We start from the raw sequence: 18396 nt of genomic DNA on the forward strand, positions 1-18396 counted from the left end.
GAACATATTCACCTTTAGTCGTTCCCTTCGGGGCTGATCGGGATTTGAAAGCTGGGTCCTAGTAATACATCAAAGCTCATCGCATTCAATTTTGGTCATTGTCAGGCCAATCCATATTATTTGTTTTAATCATGTTGGCTAACTTAATTGGTAATCATTGGCGCAGTAAGGCATTAAACTGGGGGGACGGATTCCCATTATTAGAGGCTTGGTCTCCCGCGAAAGTGCCATAGCAGGCCACAAATCGCTCCCGATATCTGGATCTGATTTCCCAGGCTTAGGTTTGCATTCAAGTACTTTAGTGATATCTACAGGTTGTTGGAGAGCCCTCTCCAAGGCTTGAATAATCCAGTTTGTCTGTTCATTCTCATTACGGATTCCTACCTGTAACTCCTGATAGGTTTGGTATCTTAATTCTGCCTTCCATTTCTGCCCCCCATCAGCTGAGAGAATCATGTAGCAGAGACCAAATAGATCTTGCGGGGTTGCATTATACATTTGTATAGTACTGCGGACATACTAAGCAAACTATGCTGGTTTTTCTTTTCTGTCGGGGGCCTGATCCATAATCATTATCATACTTGAGGCTTCCAGGGTGCATACAAGAATTACTGAGAGCTGCCCCTCCTCGGCTGCTCGTGGATTGGACAGCATTCAGGTGGGCAGTTGTCTCTGTGGAGCCATTAACTCTGGGGTTTTATTGGATTCTTCCCTCCCTGTCTCGGAATAATCCTCAGTATTGCCTTCCTAGATCTCAAGGTATAGAGAGCCTTCCCTTCCCTGCCGCCGCTGTTTTACCAGAGCAGCCACTGTATCTGAGTACTGGGAGGATTGGGGTTTGGGAGCACTGGGTGCACTCGGCCCCTGGTAAGGTGGGGGCCATGGTGGGTGCCCAATCCTCATCGTGGTCACTGTCCTCACACAGGGTCGGTATGTCAGACATGGGTTCAGGATCCCATATTGGTCCTAGATCGCATGCGCGACACTGCTGATTTAAACCTTCCTGTCTGTCTATATCTGCCTTTGCCTGTTTTCTTAGTTTCTCTCGTTCTTTTTTTCTTCTCCCATCTACCAATTCGCACTCTGCCTTTATTGTTTCCCAACTCTTGATATTTCCTTCTGACGTACATACCTCTACACTCCTTTATCACATACATTGTACCTCCAACTGGCCAGTAAAGTATTACTCCATTTGGTATCAGCTTTATCTTTCCATTTTTTAATCAATAATTTCCACTTTTTACCGCAATTCTTTTTCCAAATTAAATTTACTGCTTGTTCACAAGAGGTTATATCCTAAATTCCACCTAGAGGCCACACACCGTTTCTCAGTTTCTTTGTTAGCACTGCACTTAACATCCCGATAGACTGCAGGGGAGTCCCTTTCCCCTCTGTTTGGCCAAATGTCTGTCCCGTCCTTTGCTGGTTAATTTACCGGGTCAACCGCCTGTCGCCCAACTAGTTACTTCAATTTACCAGGCCACGGCCACTGGCCCACCTCGTCAGTTAGAATATACCAGGTCGGTTACCCCCTTATCTAATTACTGGGTTACTGCCCCCACAAATAGACCAGGCCTTTTCCTTACCCGTTGCCCAATTAGTTAAGTCGACTCAATTATACAGCTTAATCGACCAGGCCAGAGACCTGTTGTCCAATTCTTCAGCACCCATAGACTTTAATACTCACAAAAACAACTGCTAGCTTTATTCTCAGTTAATACTCACAAAAACAACTCTCACATAGTCTGGAGGGAGGAAGTCCCCTTCCCTCCTTTATCCTGAACTTGTCACATTTTGATCCTTATCATCAAATTTCAACCGGCCGTATTTTAGCTGCTGCAGTGAGAAACTTACCGGGCTGCCAGTCTCGTATCCTTATCATCAAATTTAAACCGGCCATATTTTGGGGTATGCGCAACCCTTTACCGAATTTGTCGGGCAGCGGCGACCACTTCTCCCGATCGGGGCTTTTAATCCCGTTTCGAACATAATACAGAATAGCCAATGTCGCCTGCAGCAAGTTCACTTTTACGCTTAAATATAACTCTTACCTTTCATTTCCTCCGGCGCTTAGTCGGTGGATCCTGTCAAGATACAGGTTTCGATGGCGAGGGGCAGAATGCCTGACCGGACACAAGGAGTGGCCGGAGGTAAAACACCTCGGGGCGCCCTACCACTCGGTTGTGTCCAATTCAAACCCTCGGTCACTAACTCTGCCCAGAGAAACCTTTCCTCTGTTGTGATCCGAGTCACAGCACCAAATGTAAACTTAAATTCGCCGGACCAATAACCACACCACACAGTTCTTTACTTTATTCTTCTCACCAGCTTATTTCTTCAAGCTCAGCCAGCAAGAAGCTTGAAGCCAAACATCAAAGAGACAGAATTTCTCTCTCTGGCGGCTCATGACAAGCTTCTGTGTAACACTCAGAAACATGGCAATTTATAGAACTGAAGAGGCAAAGAGCACTCAGTTTCAACAGATACTCCCGCTAAGTCAATTAGAGCAAAATTTAATTACTTAGATAAGACAGTCCACTAAATCAAGGTTTTAATTACAGACAGATTCTTGCCTTATCAATGTGTTCTCTCTAAACAAACAAGGGAACTTAGATCAGTGATGTGAAATCGTAAGGCATGATGTATGCAACCTGTGTGATTTCAGCATTCATGTTGTTCCCAAAGGGACAGCTGTGAGTTGTTAATCTAGACAAGCTGGCACTTAATTTTAACCGGTTATTTGCAAGAGTCCAAGAATCATTTCTTACGTCCCCCAATATCCTTAAAACTTTATCAGATATGTGTGGGCGAAGGGCAGGTGGAACCAGAAATCTAGAGAGGTGGTTCCTCCTTCTTTCTATAGTGGTATGGCCATGCATGTGCACTCACATGGACCCCAGCTATACCTCTTTATTCATTGACTACTGGGAATAGTCTTTGTTCCAAACCCATTCAGATATCCTTCCCAACCCTCTCTCTGCTTTGATGATTGCATTGGCGCTGCTTCCTGCACTCAATTTTGTAAATTCGTCATTTTTTTCATCTCATCAATTTTATCATCTTTGCAGCTAACTTTTGCTCTGCCCTTAAGTTCACTTAAGAGTTCCTTCCTTTTTTTTCATCTCTCTGTCTGCATCTCAGGAGATAGGTTATCCACTGATTTCAACCATAAACCCGCTGATTCCCAGAGCTACTCAAGTATACCTCACACCTTCCAAGTGAGGCAGAGGTTCACATGCACTTTCTCCAAGCTGGTCTATTGCATTCATTGCTCTTGATGTGGCCTTCTCTACATCCAGTAAGAACAAGCATAGACTAGGCAATCATTTTGCAGCATACATATACTGTGTTGGCAATAATTATCTTGAGCTTCCAGTTATATGTTACTTCAACTCCTTATTCCCACACCTACTTGTTTATCTTCAACATTGGCACCTTGTTTTGTGCAAGGTAGATCCAGCCATTTCCATATTTTAACTTGATGCCTGTTAGATTCTGTTTTTGCCAGTGTTAAATACTGCTTTGATGTCAAGGGCTGTCACTGATTAGAACTCAGTTCTTTGCTTCATTTTTGGACCAAGGTTGTGATGAGTTCTGGATAAACCAACAGCAGGCATCAGTGGGCACATCACTAGATGGTAATTGCGGCTGAACAGCACTGTTGACATTATTATCCTTTGCTTTTGCTTTATTGATGAATGAGAGTGAATTGATTTGGCAGTATTTAACTAGACTGGATTTATCACCTTTTATTTGTGTGAATGGAATGTTTTCCACATTGTCAGATTGTAATTGGAGCAGTTTAACTGTAAATCTAGGTAGTTCTGGGGCGCAGTTCTTCTGTACTGCAACAGGATGGTATCTGGCCTCGTATGCATAATGGATAAGACGAAGTACAGATTTCTTGTGTATAATGTGTAAATTGTGGGGTTGTGTTTTGTAGGAGATCCAGGCAACATGGTATGAAAAACTGCATGAATGGGAAGATGCTTTGGTTGCATATGACAAGAAAATGGACATGAACAAAGATGATCCAGAGCTTGCTCTTGGGCGGATGCGCTGCTTGGAGGCACTTGGAGAATGGTGAGTTTCAACATCAGAATTCCTGAGAGTATTGTATTGGTCTCTTCAAAATCACTCATTAACCCAGCAATCTATTGCCTCTAACCTATGTTCTTCTGGAACATTACGTACTACTATTCTTATGTACCGTGTTATGTACTGATCATTTTTGTAACAAGTGTTTTTATAATAACTTAACTTTTGTTTAAACAGAAGTTCCACTGACTTCCTTTTTCTAAGTTGGTTCTGTCAATTTCTGTAAAATCTTGAAAATATTACAGAGTTATTCTCATTTGGAAATGTCTGTCTTTCTTCATTTGCTTCTTCAATTCTGGAACCTGGAACTTCCAATTACCAATTATTCCATTGGAGTTAAAAAGAGTGACAATGATGAGGAATGACCAGTCCTTTTGGTTCATTATTGGCTCAGTTAGCTCAAAAATTCATAATCAAAATGGAAATTGTAAACTGCAATCTATTGCAGTTCAGGAGAAAAAAAGCATATTTAAAAAAAAAACAAGTAGAAATAGTTTAATAAGCTCTCTGCAGGATGTCACCATTGGTCACTGGTGCCATCTTTGCATCAGATAGCTGGATCAACAGTGAAGCCACATCGCTCTTCACAGACTATGAAAACAACTGCCCAAAAACATCTTACAATTTCTGTTGCAAGAACTTCCCTGCATCAGACATCAAACATATGAATCAGCAGTTTAAGGAGTTCCCTAGCGTTTAGATGATATGATTTCTTTAAGTATGCTGTGTGGCTAATCATGTTACTGAACATTCAGATAACAAATTGGAAAGTGCCTGTGCAGTTATTAATCAAACATTTTACCGGGCACTAAACAAACGAAATGTAAATATTGCTCAGGATGAATAGTGAAATGCTTTAGTTTTAAAAATTAATCTTGAAATCCAAAGTGTGTCTTGAAATATTTTTGTGTGTAAACTACAAGGCACACTTGTGTTACGGTCTGATGATTCATTGAGTAGTAATTATGCTGAAGAACGCTATTGAAAACAAGCGGATCTCTGGAACAAAGCAATTTCAGGATATTTTACAATGAGACCCATTTGCATGTGACTTTATTTGAATCCGACTAATTTCCCTTTGAGAACAATGTGTGGACGATCACTGTATCACCTCGGGTTTCCGCATTGAACCAGATATTAGGAAGAATTGCCAATGTGTGTAATGATGGCAAAATCCTGCAGTTTAGATGTAATTATCATAAAACATTAGTCAATGTTACCCCTTACCTTTCTTAGATCACCTTACTTCACTTAAAACAGTTTGTCTCTATCCTGATTTTTGAACCAATGTTGCTTGGCCCTCTCCCATTCTCAGCATTTAATGCCACACTTCACCTGCGAATCTTTTGAAGTCATCTATTGTATCCTGTGCTCCTGATACAGCCTCTACATCGATGAAACTGAACACAGATTGGGGACTGCTTTGTCAAGCAGCTTCACCTTTGTCCGCCGCAAAAGGCAGGATCTCGCAGTGGCTAACCATTTAAATTTGACTTCCTATTCCTATTCTAAAATGTCTTGTCCATGGCTTCCTCTAATCAATCCCATGATGAGGTCAAACTCAGGTTGGAGGCACAATGAGTTTCTTTTGTAAATGTTCTTTTGTGAGAGATGTGCTTTTCATTGTGCCTGATGCCTTCCCTATCATTGTGGGAGATTTCAACCAGGCCAGCGTGAAGAAATCTCTGATTGACTATCACCCGTGGAACAAAAGGAGCCAACACACTTACCACGGTTACACCACCATCAACCACACTTACCATGTCATCCTACACCCACACTTTAGAAAGTCCGATCACCTGGCTGTTCTTCTGTACCCAGCATCGAGGCAGAGACTAAAGACTGCAACACCATTGGTGAGGACCAAGAAGGTATGGTCAATGGAGGTGGAGGAGTACTTACAGGTTTGCTAGAGTCAGAGGACTGGACAATATTTCGGAATTCATCTTCGAGTCTGAATGAATATGCCACAGTTGAAACTGACTTCATCAAGACAAATGTGAATGAGTGTGTACCTTTGTGACCGTACCAGACATACCCAAGCCAAATGCTGTGATTGAACCAGGAGATTTTAGTTTTCTGAGTGCTGGTTCTGTGACATTTAAGGCCAGTGATCCAGGACTATACAAGAAGCCCAGATACGTCCTATAGAAGGCTATTTTAAATGCTTGCAGGGCACTACTTCCTACAAAGCAAAATCTAACATCATTATTGCACACTTTGAAAGGGACAGTAAAACTAAATGTATGCAAATTTCTGCAGCATCTGATGACTCTGAGATCTCTGCCTTTGAGGCTGACGTCAAAACATCTCTCAAGAGGGTGAGCCCTTACTAAGTGTTAGGCCTGATGGAGTACCTGGTACGGCTCTGAAAACCTGTGCCAACCAACTGCCGGGAGTGTTCAAGGACAATTTCAATCTCTCACTGCTGCAGTTGGAGGTTCCCACATGCTTCTAAAGATCGACGATCGTACCAGTGCCCAAGAAGAGCAGGGTGAGCTGCCTCAACAACTAACATCCAGTGGCACTCATTTCTACTGCGATGACGTGGCTTGAGTAGTTGGTCATGGCTAAATTTAACACCTGCCTAAACAAGGACCTGGACACACTACAATTTGCCTATCGCACCACAGGTCTATAGCGGATGCAATCTCACTGGTTCTTCATTTGGCGTTAGATCACCTGGACAATAGTTATAGTCATACTTTATTAATCCCGGGGGAAATTGATTTTCATTCCAGTTGCTTCATAAGTAATAAATAGTAATAGAACCATAAATAGTTAAATAGTAACATGTAAATTATGCCAGGAAATTATGAAATAAGTCCAGGACCAGCCTATCGGCTCAGGATGTCTGACCCTCCAAGGGAGGAGTTGTAAAGTTTGATGGCCAGAGGCAGGAATGACTTCCTATGACGCTCTGTGCTGCATCTCTGTGGAATGAGTCTCTGGCTGAATGTACTCCTGTGCCCACCCAGTACATTATTTAGTGGATGGGAGACATTGTCCAAGATGGCATGCAACTTGGACAGCATCCTCTTTTCAGACACCACCATCAGAGAGTCCAGTTCCATCCCCACAACATCATTGGCCTTACGAATGAGTTTGTTGATTCTGTTGGTGTCTGCTACCCTCAGCCTGCTGCCCCAGCACACAACAGCAAACATGATAGCACTGGCCACCACAGACTCGTAGAACATCCTCAGCATCGTCCGGCAGATGTTAAAGGACCTGTCTCCTCAGGAAATAGAGACGGCTCTGACCCTTCTTGTAGACAGCCTCAGTGTTCTTTGACCAGTCCAGTTTATTGTCAATTCGTATCCCCAGGTATTTGTAATCCTCCACCATGTCCACACTGACCCCCTGTATGGAAACAGGGGTCACCGGTACCTTAGCTCTCCTCAGGTCGACCACCAGCTCCTTAGTCTTTTTCACATTAAGCTGCAGATAATTCTGCTCACACCATGTGACAAAGTTTCCTACCGTAGCCCTGTACTCAGCCTCATCTCCCTAGCAAGAGGAGTTCTGCAGATGCTGGAAATTCAGGCAACACACAGTTAGTCCTGATGAAGGGTCTCAGCCTGAAACGTCGACTGTACCTCTTCCTAGAGATGCTGCCTGGCCTGCTGCATTCACCAGCAACTTTGATGTGTGTTACTTACGTCAGGTTACTGTTTATTGACCATAGCTCAATGTTTAGCATAATCGTGCTCTCAGTTCTAATCAACAAGCTCCAGAGCCTGGGCCTCTGTACCTCCCTCTGGAACTGGATCTTGACTTCCTCACTGGGAGACCGCAATGTCTGTAGATCCAAAATAACAGCTCCTTCTTGCTGACAATCAGTACTAGCGCATATGAAGGATACGTGCTTAGCCCACTGCTCTGCTTTCTATATACCAACAACTGTGTGGCTAGGCCCAGCTCAAATGCCATCAATAAGTTTGCTGACGACACAATTGTTGTTGGCAGAATTTCAGATGGTGATGAGAAGGTGTACAGGAGCAAGACAGATCAGCTGGTTGAGTGGTGTTGTAACAACAACCTTGCACTCAATGTCAGTAGGACTGAAGAATGGATTGTGGACTTCAGGAAGGAGAACTGTAGGGAACACATATCAGTCCTCATCGAGGGATCAGAAGTGGAAAGAGTAAGCAGTTTTAAATTTCTGGGTGTCAACATCTTTGAAGGTCTATCCTGGGCCCAACATATTGATTTAATTATAAAGAAGGCATGACAGCAGCTATATTTCATTAGGAGTTTGAGCAGATTTGGTTTGTCACCACAGACACTGGTGAATTTATACAGGAGTACTGCAGAGAGCATTCTAACTGATCGCACCACTGCCTTGTTTGGAGGGGTCACTGCACAAAATCACAAAAAGCTGCAGAAAGTTCAAGAACAGCTTCTTCCCCTCTGTCATCAGATTTCTGTAAAGACAATGAACCCATGAACACTACCTCACTATTATAATTTTAAAATACAAATACACAAACTTCATAACATTTGCTAGTGATATTAAACCCAATTCTTATAACCAGTTCTGGAAAAATATTCTGCGTAACCTTCATACCATTCTCTGTACCTGAATGGGGGAGCTGGGAGCAACAAGCACAGGCTTAGAACGGAGTCTATAAATGGACCTTTCCACCTGAGGTGGTAGATGCTACTCGGAGATTACAATCCAGGGGATGCTTTCAGATTTCATTCTCATTAATTAGAAATTAACAAGTGAGCAAAGCAAGTTCAGTGGATGTGTAAAGTATAATTGAAAATTTTACATAATATGCATGAGATGATATCATTATCAGGAGCAAGGGACCCAGATTGCTTGAAATTAATTTTTTTTACAACTGCAGGTGATGCAAATCTGAAAAAAAGTGATGTCTTTGTAAAGAGAAAGAGTTAATCCATCAAGTTGAATACCCTTTATTGGATTGCTTCATTGTAATTTGATTTCAGTTCATGTCATGAAGATGCATGAAATTACAACATTTATTGAGCAAAAAAAAAGCAATTGTGCAAACAATCTTATCTGTGTATCCAAAGCAGATACTTTGGATGTTTTTGAGTACAATCATGATTATTTGGTGTCAAAATGTTCTAAATTTTTGGCACTTTTATCTTAATGTGTTTTGCATGCACTGTATTATGTAGATTTTTGATTTCTCCTTTTATCAAAACTACCTCAAGTCTAATCATCATGTGCATTTTCTGGATCTGCGAATTTTTTATGGGTCAGAGGTAAAGCAGTAACACTCTACTGACCTTCCATAAAGACCCCTCTGTTCCCATACATGTAATAATTTGACTTTCTGAACATGAATTTTATTGTCACCAGTGTGGCCGTCCAATGTGGATTCCCAAAAAGAAATGTCTTAAGAAAACAACCCTGAGGTTGTAGAATTTACTTTGAAATTGTGGCTGAGCAAAATTTGTTTCTCACAGTAGAACAAAGTTGAAATATTCAAACATTGTAGAACTACTCAGCAGGTATTTCAGAGGTTAAGCTGCAAGTTTTTTGATGTTATAGCTAACATCAGTTCAAAATGACTGGGTCAGCATGGTGTTGCTTTTACTTCCTGGAGATAATTCTGTTTCTGAGTAATGCAACAGATGTGATTTCCCTTTGCAGCTGTTTAGAATCTGGACAATGGATAAGATTATAATTGGTATCCCTGTTTACTGACAAGCAGGGAAACTCTTCTGAGATGATTCTTACTCCTTTTAGCTTTGTTTCAATTTACTTTAATTTGGTTTTAACTGGTTTTGTTCCAAAATAATCATAATAATATGGTAGAATTTTTGTAATTTAATGGATTATCCAACTCCTTGCATCTTCTCTCTAACCCTCAACCACCCTTGAACAGAATTCTCAAATCTTGGAACAAACTTTCCACCTTTGAACTTCCAAAATCTTTTCTATATTTCATTTCTTTGTGTTTCTGAGTGGTTTCCATTAATCTTTTTTCAAGTCCACCACCATCTCTGTTTTCAAAACTGATTGAAATATGATCGTCATTTGTTAAAACACCCACCACACATTTTGGCATGCCCACGATGCTTGGCAGAGCAACACAGAACACAACAAGCAACAAGACAACAGTAAAAACAAGACCCATTCCTCCCTCTCACTCACACACAATTATAGAGTCCTTTAACTCCCAAGACTGGAATTTAGAAGGATGAGAGGGGATCTGATTGAAACATATAAGAATATTAAGGGATTGGACACGCTGGAGGCAGGAAGCATGTTCCTGCTGATGGGTGAGTCCAGAACCAGAGGCCACAGTTTACGAATAAGGGGTAGGCCATTTAGAACGGAGTTGAGGAAAAACTTTTTCACCCAGAGAGTGGTGGATATGTGGAATGTACTGCCGCAGAAGGCAGTGGAGGCCAAGTCTCTGGATAATTTCAAGGAAGAGATGGATAGAGCTCTTAAAGATAGCGGAATCAAAGGTTATGGGGATAAGGCAGGAACTGGATACTGATTGTGAATGATCAGCCATGATCACAGTGAATGGCGGTGCTGTCTCAAAGGGCCGAATGGCCTACTCCTGCACCTATTGTCTATTATTTATTATTATAAGACAGGCTTCCAGATCCAGCCGACACTGATTGGGCCTGCCGACACCAGGTTTCAACCTACCCTTCAGACTCCTAGCCAAGAGGCCACAACTTCCAAAATTACAACTCGTTCTCAGGCTTCACTCCTCAATGTCGATCCCAAGGCATACCAATTACTGAACACTAGTCCTGGAACTCTGGACTTGCTGATGGCGAGACCCTGAACACTCGACCTTGATCTCTAGTTCCCCCTGGTAGCAGAGAACTCCAGCTCTGGAACCTGCTGACCTGAGGGTGGGGGGGGGGGGGTGGCCCTCATACACTCTCTTTCTTTTCAAATCTTTTTATTATTATTATCCAAAATTAACAAGAGTACATCGAAGTAGGCAATACTTACAATGTCTCAAGAAAAAAAAACATTGTTTTAAAGATTGAAAAAACTTTGGTGACAAAAAAAAAGAAAAAAAAACCCTACTAAGTAAGGGGAAAAAACCCATTAGGTGTTCAACCCCGGAGCCATGCGTCATACAAAAAGCTTCTAAAGATAAACATCAAACCACCAGCAAGAAAAAAAAACACCAAAAATTTACTATTAGGTCGTGGAGGAAATCTATCAATTAACTAAAATGATAGTAACGAGAAAATGAACCCCATCTTTTCTCAAAATCAAATATAGCTACAAAGGTTCAACGTCTAATTTTCTCCAAGACATAGCATCACTTGAGAGAGCCATTGTGACAAAGGGGGAGCCGATGTATCCTTCCACTTCAACAAAATGGCCCTCCTAGCTATCAATGTAACAAATGCAATAACATGTTGGTCAGACAAAGAGATACCGTGGATATTTTGAGGAATTATTCCAAAAAGCACAGTTAATTTGTTAGGTTGTAAATTAATTTTAAGTGCTTTAGAAATTGTAGAAAAAACTGACTTCCAGAACTGTTCCAGTATAGAACAGGACCAAAACGTGTGTGAGTGTAGCTGTCTCAGTTTTACATCTATCACAATAACCATCAACATTAGGAAAATTTTAGACAATCTCTCCTTCATCAAATGTTAACGATGTACAATTTTAAATTGTATCAGTGAATGACTAGCACAGATCGAAGAAGAGTTAACCAACTTCAGAACCGGCGTCCAGTCCTCTATCATAAAAGTCAAGTTAAGTTCCTTTTCCCAATCTTGTTTAATCTTAAATAAAGGACACTTATCGCATTGTAATAGTAAATTATAAATTCTTCCAATGGAACCCTTCATCAAAGGATTCGTACTCGTAATAGTATCTTAACAGGTTGGCATCCAATATGTAAGGAAATTTACTTAAATATTAAATATTTTTGTAAGAAATGTCTAACTTGAAGGTATTGTAAAAAGTGCGAGTATGAAAGAGAATATTTATCAACTAATTGTTCAAAAGACATCAGTCTTTAAATAAATCCAAAAAAGAATTAATACCTTTATTTTTCCAAAGTAAAAAAAATTAGATCACTCTAGAAGGCTTAAAAAAATAATTTCGATAAATTAAACTACAAAGTTTAAATTTTTTAAGATTAAAAAAAATTACGGAACTGGGGCCAAGTTTGTAATACACTCTCTGCAAGTCCACCATCCGACCACAGATATCCTATGTCCACGTCACTGGTCTTCAAATATGGAGCAGTGACATAGACTAAAGCCTGCCTTCTAACTCCCCCACATCTTCTTCATTTACCCTGACCTAACCCCTCACTCCCCTCTCTGTCCCCAAAACCATCCTCATGAAACTCACAAACAATTTCAAAACAACTAAATTTGAGCTGCGACTCAGTAGGGGTCAGTGCCATCTTGGATCCTTCAGATTCACGATGATCTCAGTCACCATTTTGCTGCTAACCTCTCAACTTACTGGGATCTGTTTTTCTTTATTTTAATTAGATCAGGTCAATTATTTACTTACTAAAATGCTAATCACTTATATATTACTTTTTTCACTATACTATAACAAACTGTAGGAATTCAGTTGAGACTATTGCAAACAAGGCAGGTCAGAAGATTTTTGTAATAAAAGCAAAAAAATTTTGGAAGCAATCAACACTTCAGGAAATACCTGTGGAAAGCAAAACAAAGTTATCATGTCAGAGTTATTGCCATTTGATGAAGGGGGTTTTGACTTGAAATATAAGATGTGTGTCTCTTTACACAGAAGTTGCCTAATCTTTTAAAAGTTTCCAGCATCTGCATTTTTTTTTCATTTTCATCAAGGATTTTATGGTATTTATGTCAGCTTTCAACAAAATGAGAACAAATTGAAAGCAACTGTTGCTTTACAAAGAGATTTGGACTGGAGCTCAGTGACAGAGGTTCGGAACAACAAGCGTATTGTTAAATTGGTATTCTGCAACTTTCGGTATTCCACAAGGTATTTACTAGGACCACAAGCCTTTCAGCATATTTGAAAATAATTTGGGTGAACAGTAGCAGTATATTGAGCACAAAACATTGGAGGCAACCGGCGGGTCAGGCACTGTTTTCAGAGAGAAAAACTGCTAACGTTTCCAGTTGACCCTTTAAGTCACAGATTTGTTGACTACACTGACACAGGAAATGGTGTAGATGAAGCAGAAAGCTACAAAGAGTCATTGATAGATTTGTTTAGTCAAATTTGGTAGATGGAGTTCTTATGTGCTAATGTAATTTCTCTGAGGTAAAGAAAATATTCAGTAAGTGATCAAACCTGTGCAGAGGATGAATGGGGATTAGAGGTCCAATCAGAGTAATCATTTGAAGTCTGTGTACAGCTATAAAAACTGACCTAAGAAAGGATACACTTCTCTGGACCATTCTGCCTCTCACAAAGGATACATTGAGAGGACCTGCAATGCAGAATTAGCAGACTGATATCCAGAGTAAGAGTGTTAAATCTTGAAGCTTGAGAAATTTTCAAGCTGACATTAAGATGATTTTTATAAATGAGTGTTGAGGAAGTGGAAGGCTGAGTAAATAAATTAGAAGATGTCACAAAGGTTGGTGGTGTTTTGTGGATATTGTAGAAGTTTTTCGTACGTTACAACGGGACATTGATAGGATGCAGAGCTGGGCTGAGAAGTGGCAGATAGAGTTTAGTCTAGAGAAGTGTAAGTTGATCACACTCTGGAAGGGTGAACTTAAAGGCAGAGTACAGGGTTAGTGGCAGGATTCTTAGCAGTATGAATGAGCAGAGATCTTGGGGTCACATCCTTAGGTTCCTCTAAGTTGCAGCACAAATTGATAGAGTAGTTAAGAAGGTGTATGGTGAACTGTCCTTCATAAGTTGGGGGATTGAGTTCAAGATCCATGATGTCATGTTGCAGCTCCATAAAATTCTAGTTAGACCACAGCTGGAGTATTGTGTTCCGTTCTGGTCACCTTATTTTGGAAGCTTTAGAGAGGATGCAGAGGAGATTCACCAGGATGCTTCTTGGCTTAAGAATTTCTCTTTGGAGTGAAGGAGGATGAGAGGTGATTTGATAACCTGTTTTTCCTGCATAGAAATGAGAGGGCATCATTTCAAAGGTTTCAAAGGTACATTTAATGTCAGAGAAATGTGTACAATATACATCCTTTTTCTTCACAACCATCCACGAAAACAGAGGAGTGCCCCAAAGAATGAACCACAGCTAAATATTAGAACCCCAACGTCCCCCCCAGCTCCCCTCCCTCCTGTGTGTAAGCGGTAGCAAGCAGCAATCCCCCCTCCCCCTACTGGCAAAAAAAAAGCACCGGCACCCGCCACCGAGCTGTCAGGCGTGAGCAAAACAACAGTAAAGACACAGACTTGCAGTACTCCAAAGGCTCACCCAGCATTCGACATACCACAGGCTCTCTCTCTCCCTAATATGGAAGAAAGAGGTGTCTCCGTTTCACAGCAAGAGGGGAGATATAACAGACAACTCGTTAGTTTACAATGTTAAAAGTCCATTGCATCACTTTTTTCGAGCTCTGTGCCCAAAGATCTCGGGTCTCTGAGCATACAACCAGAGACTCCCCTCTCCTCTTCTAACTCCCCTGACGACACATGGATCTCCTGCCGTGCCACCGACCTTCGATCCACCCGTCTCCGGAGCCCCGAGATCCTAGGCCTCCAAAGGTGAGCTGAAATTTTAGGCCGAGCCCTTGGTGTGCTGAACAACAGCCACTTATGGAACCCCGAGAGTGGGTCCCATTCTCGTGAGGAACTGCAGTCAGAATGTAACTCCAGGTCAGGGTCTTCAAAAGAACCCTGAAAGGGAAAAATAGAGATATTAAAGATGGAAATAGAGTTGTTCCTGAAGATGCAAGCAAGGGAGTTGCTGTTTAGCACCATCATCACTTGGCTTTTGCAGCGATTGGAGGAAAGTATGAGGGAGAGGGGTATGGCAGAGGTTAGGTAGTTACACAGAATGGTGGGTGCATGGAAGGCAGTGCCGTGGGTGGTGATACAGGCTGACACATTGGTAACATTTAAGAGATTATTAGATAGGCACATGGATGATGGAAAATGGAGGACTGTGTGGAGAAGAGTTAGGTTGATCCTGCATTAGGTTAAAATCCATCAGTGTGAGCCAAAGGGACTGTACAGGATCCTACACCATCTTTACCTCCCCCCCCACGCACAAGCGCATGCGCTCTGTTTCCCTAGGGATAGCTCCCTCTTATTCCCTTGTCCTATTCATCCTTCTCCACTGATCTCCTTCCTGGTATGTATCCCTGCAAGCAGAAGTGCTGTAGTTGCCCATTTCCCATCTCCCCTGCCTCCACTCAGGGCCCCAGACAGTCCTTCCAGGTGAGGCAACTCTTCACCAGCAAGTCTCTCAGGATCTTCTACTGTGTCTGGCCCTCCTGGTGCAGCGTCCTATACATTGATTAGACCCGGTGTAGATTTGGTGACCCTGCCCCCCGCCGTGCCATTTTGAGCACATTCACTCTGTCCGCAACAAGCAGGATTTCCCAGTGGCCAACCATTTTAACTCCATTCCCCATTCCAGTTCTGACATTTCAGCCTATGGCCTCCCCCACTGCCAAGATGAGGCCACTCTCAGGTTGGATGAATAAAGATTCATAATTCCATCTGGGTAGCGTCCAACCTGATGGTATGAATGTTGATTGCTTGAACTTGCAGTAATTTCTCCTTCCCCGCCCTGCTCTCTTCCATTCCCCATTTTGGCTCCACCCTTACCTCTTCTATTCTCATTGCCTGCCTATCACCTCTGTCCCTCTCTCTCCCATATTCCACTCTCCTCTCACCAGATTTTCTCCTCTTCAGCCCTTTCCCTTTTCCACCTATCACCTCCCAGCTTCTCATTTCATTCACCCCTCACCCACCCACTTATCCTACCCCCTCTCCCCCCATATTGTTTTTCTGGCTTTCCCCCCTTTTGTATCCATTCCTTATAAAGGGTCTTGGCTTAGAACATCTATAGACGCTCTCTGACCTGCTGAGGTCCTCCAGCATTTTATGTGTGTTGCACTATACTATGCTGTACTGTTCTATGTTCTATGATGAATGGGAGGTAGAAGTTATTTCTTTAAATCCAAAGACTGGTACTAGTGTCAGAAACCATTTTTCCCAAAAAGCAAGACAAAAGACAGCTAAACGCTGCAGGTTCGGTTGGGATGCTTGAAGCTTAGGCTGATGGATTATGCAGCAGTCGACCCAGAGAGAGCTGCCAACACACTGCAGTACATGGGTCAACTCATTCCAGAGGTTCACACCAGGCATTGCACTTTGGAAGGCAGGAATGAACGAGAGGGTGGACAGCAGCACTTGTGATATTCTGCTAAGCTCCTGGGTTTACGAATCAGTTTAGGGTACAAGTGCAAACAGACGGAGTGGACGGTCCAGTTCAAATGTACCTTTTTGTCTCTTGAAGTTACACCAGGTACGTCTAGTTTGTGTAGCATGACCTATTCATTTAAAATGAATTATTGACATTTGATAGCAAATATAGAAAAGGGAAATCTCTTTGCTTTTACTTAAATTAATTTAATTGGTTTTCAAGAGATCCTAGAACACCCTCTTCTCTTCTCACCTCCTTATTCTGGCTTCTTCCCCTTTCCTGATGAAGGGTCTTGATCTGAAACATCGTCTCTTGATTCCTTTCCATAGATGGTGTCTTACCTGCTGAGTTCCTCTAGCATTTATTATGCATTACTCTGGATTTCCAACATCTGTAGAATCTCTTGAACACAACAGCATAGTACAGGCCCTTTGGACTATAATGTTGTGCTGACTTGTTAGCCTACTCTAAGATCACTCTAACCTCGTACATAGCTCTCTTTTTTTCTATTATCTCTATGCCTACCTAAGAGTTTCTTAAATGTCCCTTAAGTATCTGCCTCTACCACCACCCCTAAAAGGGCTTTTCTTAAACCCACCACTCAATGTGTAAAACCACTTACCTCTTACATCCTCCTAAACTTCCTTCCAACCACCTTAAAATTATGTCCCCTTTAATAACTTTCTTTGGAAAAAAGTCAATGGCTATCCACTCGATGTATGCCTCTTCATATCTGTACACCTCTATCAAGTCTATTCAACCTTCCAGAGTGAATCACTTTACACTTTTCCGGGTTGAACTCATTTGCCTGTTCTCAGCCTTGCTCTGCATCTTGTCAATGTCCTGTTGTAATGTACCACAACCATCTAAGCTATCCACAGCTCCGCCAACCTTCATGTTATCTGCAAATTTACTAACCCACCCTTCCACTTCATCATACAAGAGGTATGCTCACTAAAGAGCAAGGGTACCAGGACAGATGCCCCACAGAACACCATTGGTCATTGACCCCAAGCAGAATACACTACATCTGCAACCACCCTCTGCCTTCTCCGGGCAAGTCAATTCTGTATTCACACAGCCGAGTTTCCCTGAATCCCATGCTTATGATCTTCTGAATGAGGCTATCATGAGGAACCTGATCAAATGCATTACTATAATCCATTTACACCAAATTCACTGCTCGGCCTTCATTTGTGTGCTTTTCCATATCTTCCAAGAATTGAATCAGGCTTTTGAGGCATTACCTACCCTTCACAAAGCCACAAGGACTATTCCTAATCAGACTATGCTTCTCCAGATGCTCATAAATCCTGTCTCGAAAAATCTACACCAATAAATTGCCCACCACTTAACTGAGACTTGCTGGTGTATAATTCCTGAGGTTCTCCCAACTTCCATCGGTACCAATGACATAGCAAGGAAGAGTGAGGAGGTCCTGGAGAGTGAGTATAGAGAGCTTGGTAGGAAGTTGAAAAGCAGGACCTCAAGGGTGGTAATCTCAGGATTGCTACCTGTGCTAGCTGCCAGTGAGGGTAGGAATAGGATGCTCTGGAGGATGAACAAGTGGCTGAGGAACTGTTGTAGGGGGCAGAGTTTCAGATTTCAGGATCATTGGGACCTCTTCTGGGGCAGGTGGGACCTGTACAAGAGAGACGGGTTACACTTGAACTACAGGGGGACCAATATCCTTTCAGGGAGGTTTGTTAGTGCTATTGGGGAGGCTTTAAACTAGATTTGCAGGGGGATGGGAACCAGAGTGCCAGAGCTGACAGTGTGGCTGGGGTGAAAATAAATGATGTTAAAAGTTCAAGCAAATCCGCTGATAGAAAGGTTGTGAGTGGTGGTAAAAATCTTCTGAAGTGTATATATTTCAATGCTAGGAGTATTGCGGGGAAGGCGGATGAATTGAGGGCGTGGATTGACACGTAGAATTATGACGTTATAGCAATTACTGAAA

General features: G+C 42.0%; 1 protein-coding gene across 3 annotated transcripts in view; it reads left to right on the forward strand.

Moving 5' to 3' along the window:
- The window catches only part of mtor (mechanistic target of rapamycin kinase), a 341456-nt gene that overhangs the window by 215359 nt on the left and 107701 nt on the right, over nucleotides 1-18396 (forward strand). For all 3 annotated transcript variants that reach the window (XM_072245239.1, XM_072245242.1, XM_072245241.1), the window contains one exon: nucleotides 3944-4083. In XM_072245239.1, the coding sequence (XP_072101340.1) occupies nucleotides 3944-4083 (140 nt within the window). The remainder of the gene's footprint in view (nucleotides 1-3943; nucleotides 4084-18396) is intronic.

Source organism: Mobula birostris, chromosome 27 (genome assembly GCF_030028105.1).
Source record: "Mobula birostris isolate sMobBir1 chromosome 27, sMobBir1.hap1, whole genome shotgun sequence".
In the NCBI taxonomy this organism is placed as follows: Eukaryota; Metazoa; Chordata; class Chondrichthyes; order Myliobatiformes; family Myliobatidae; genus Mobula; species Mobula birostris.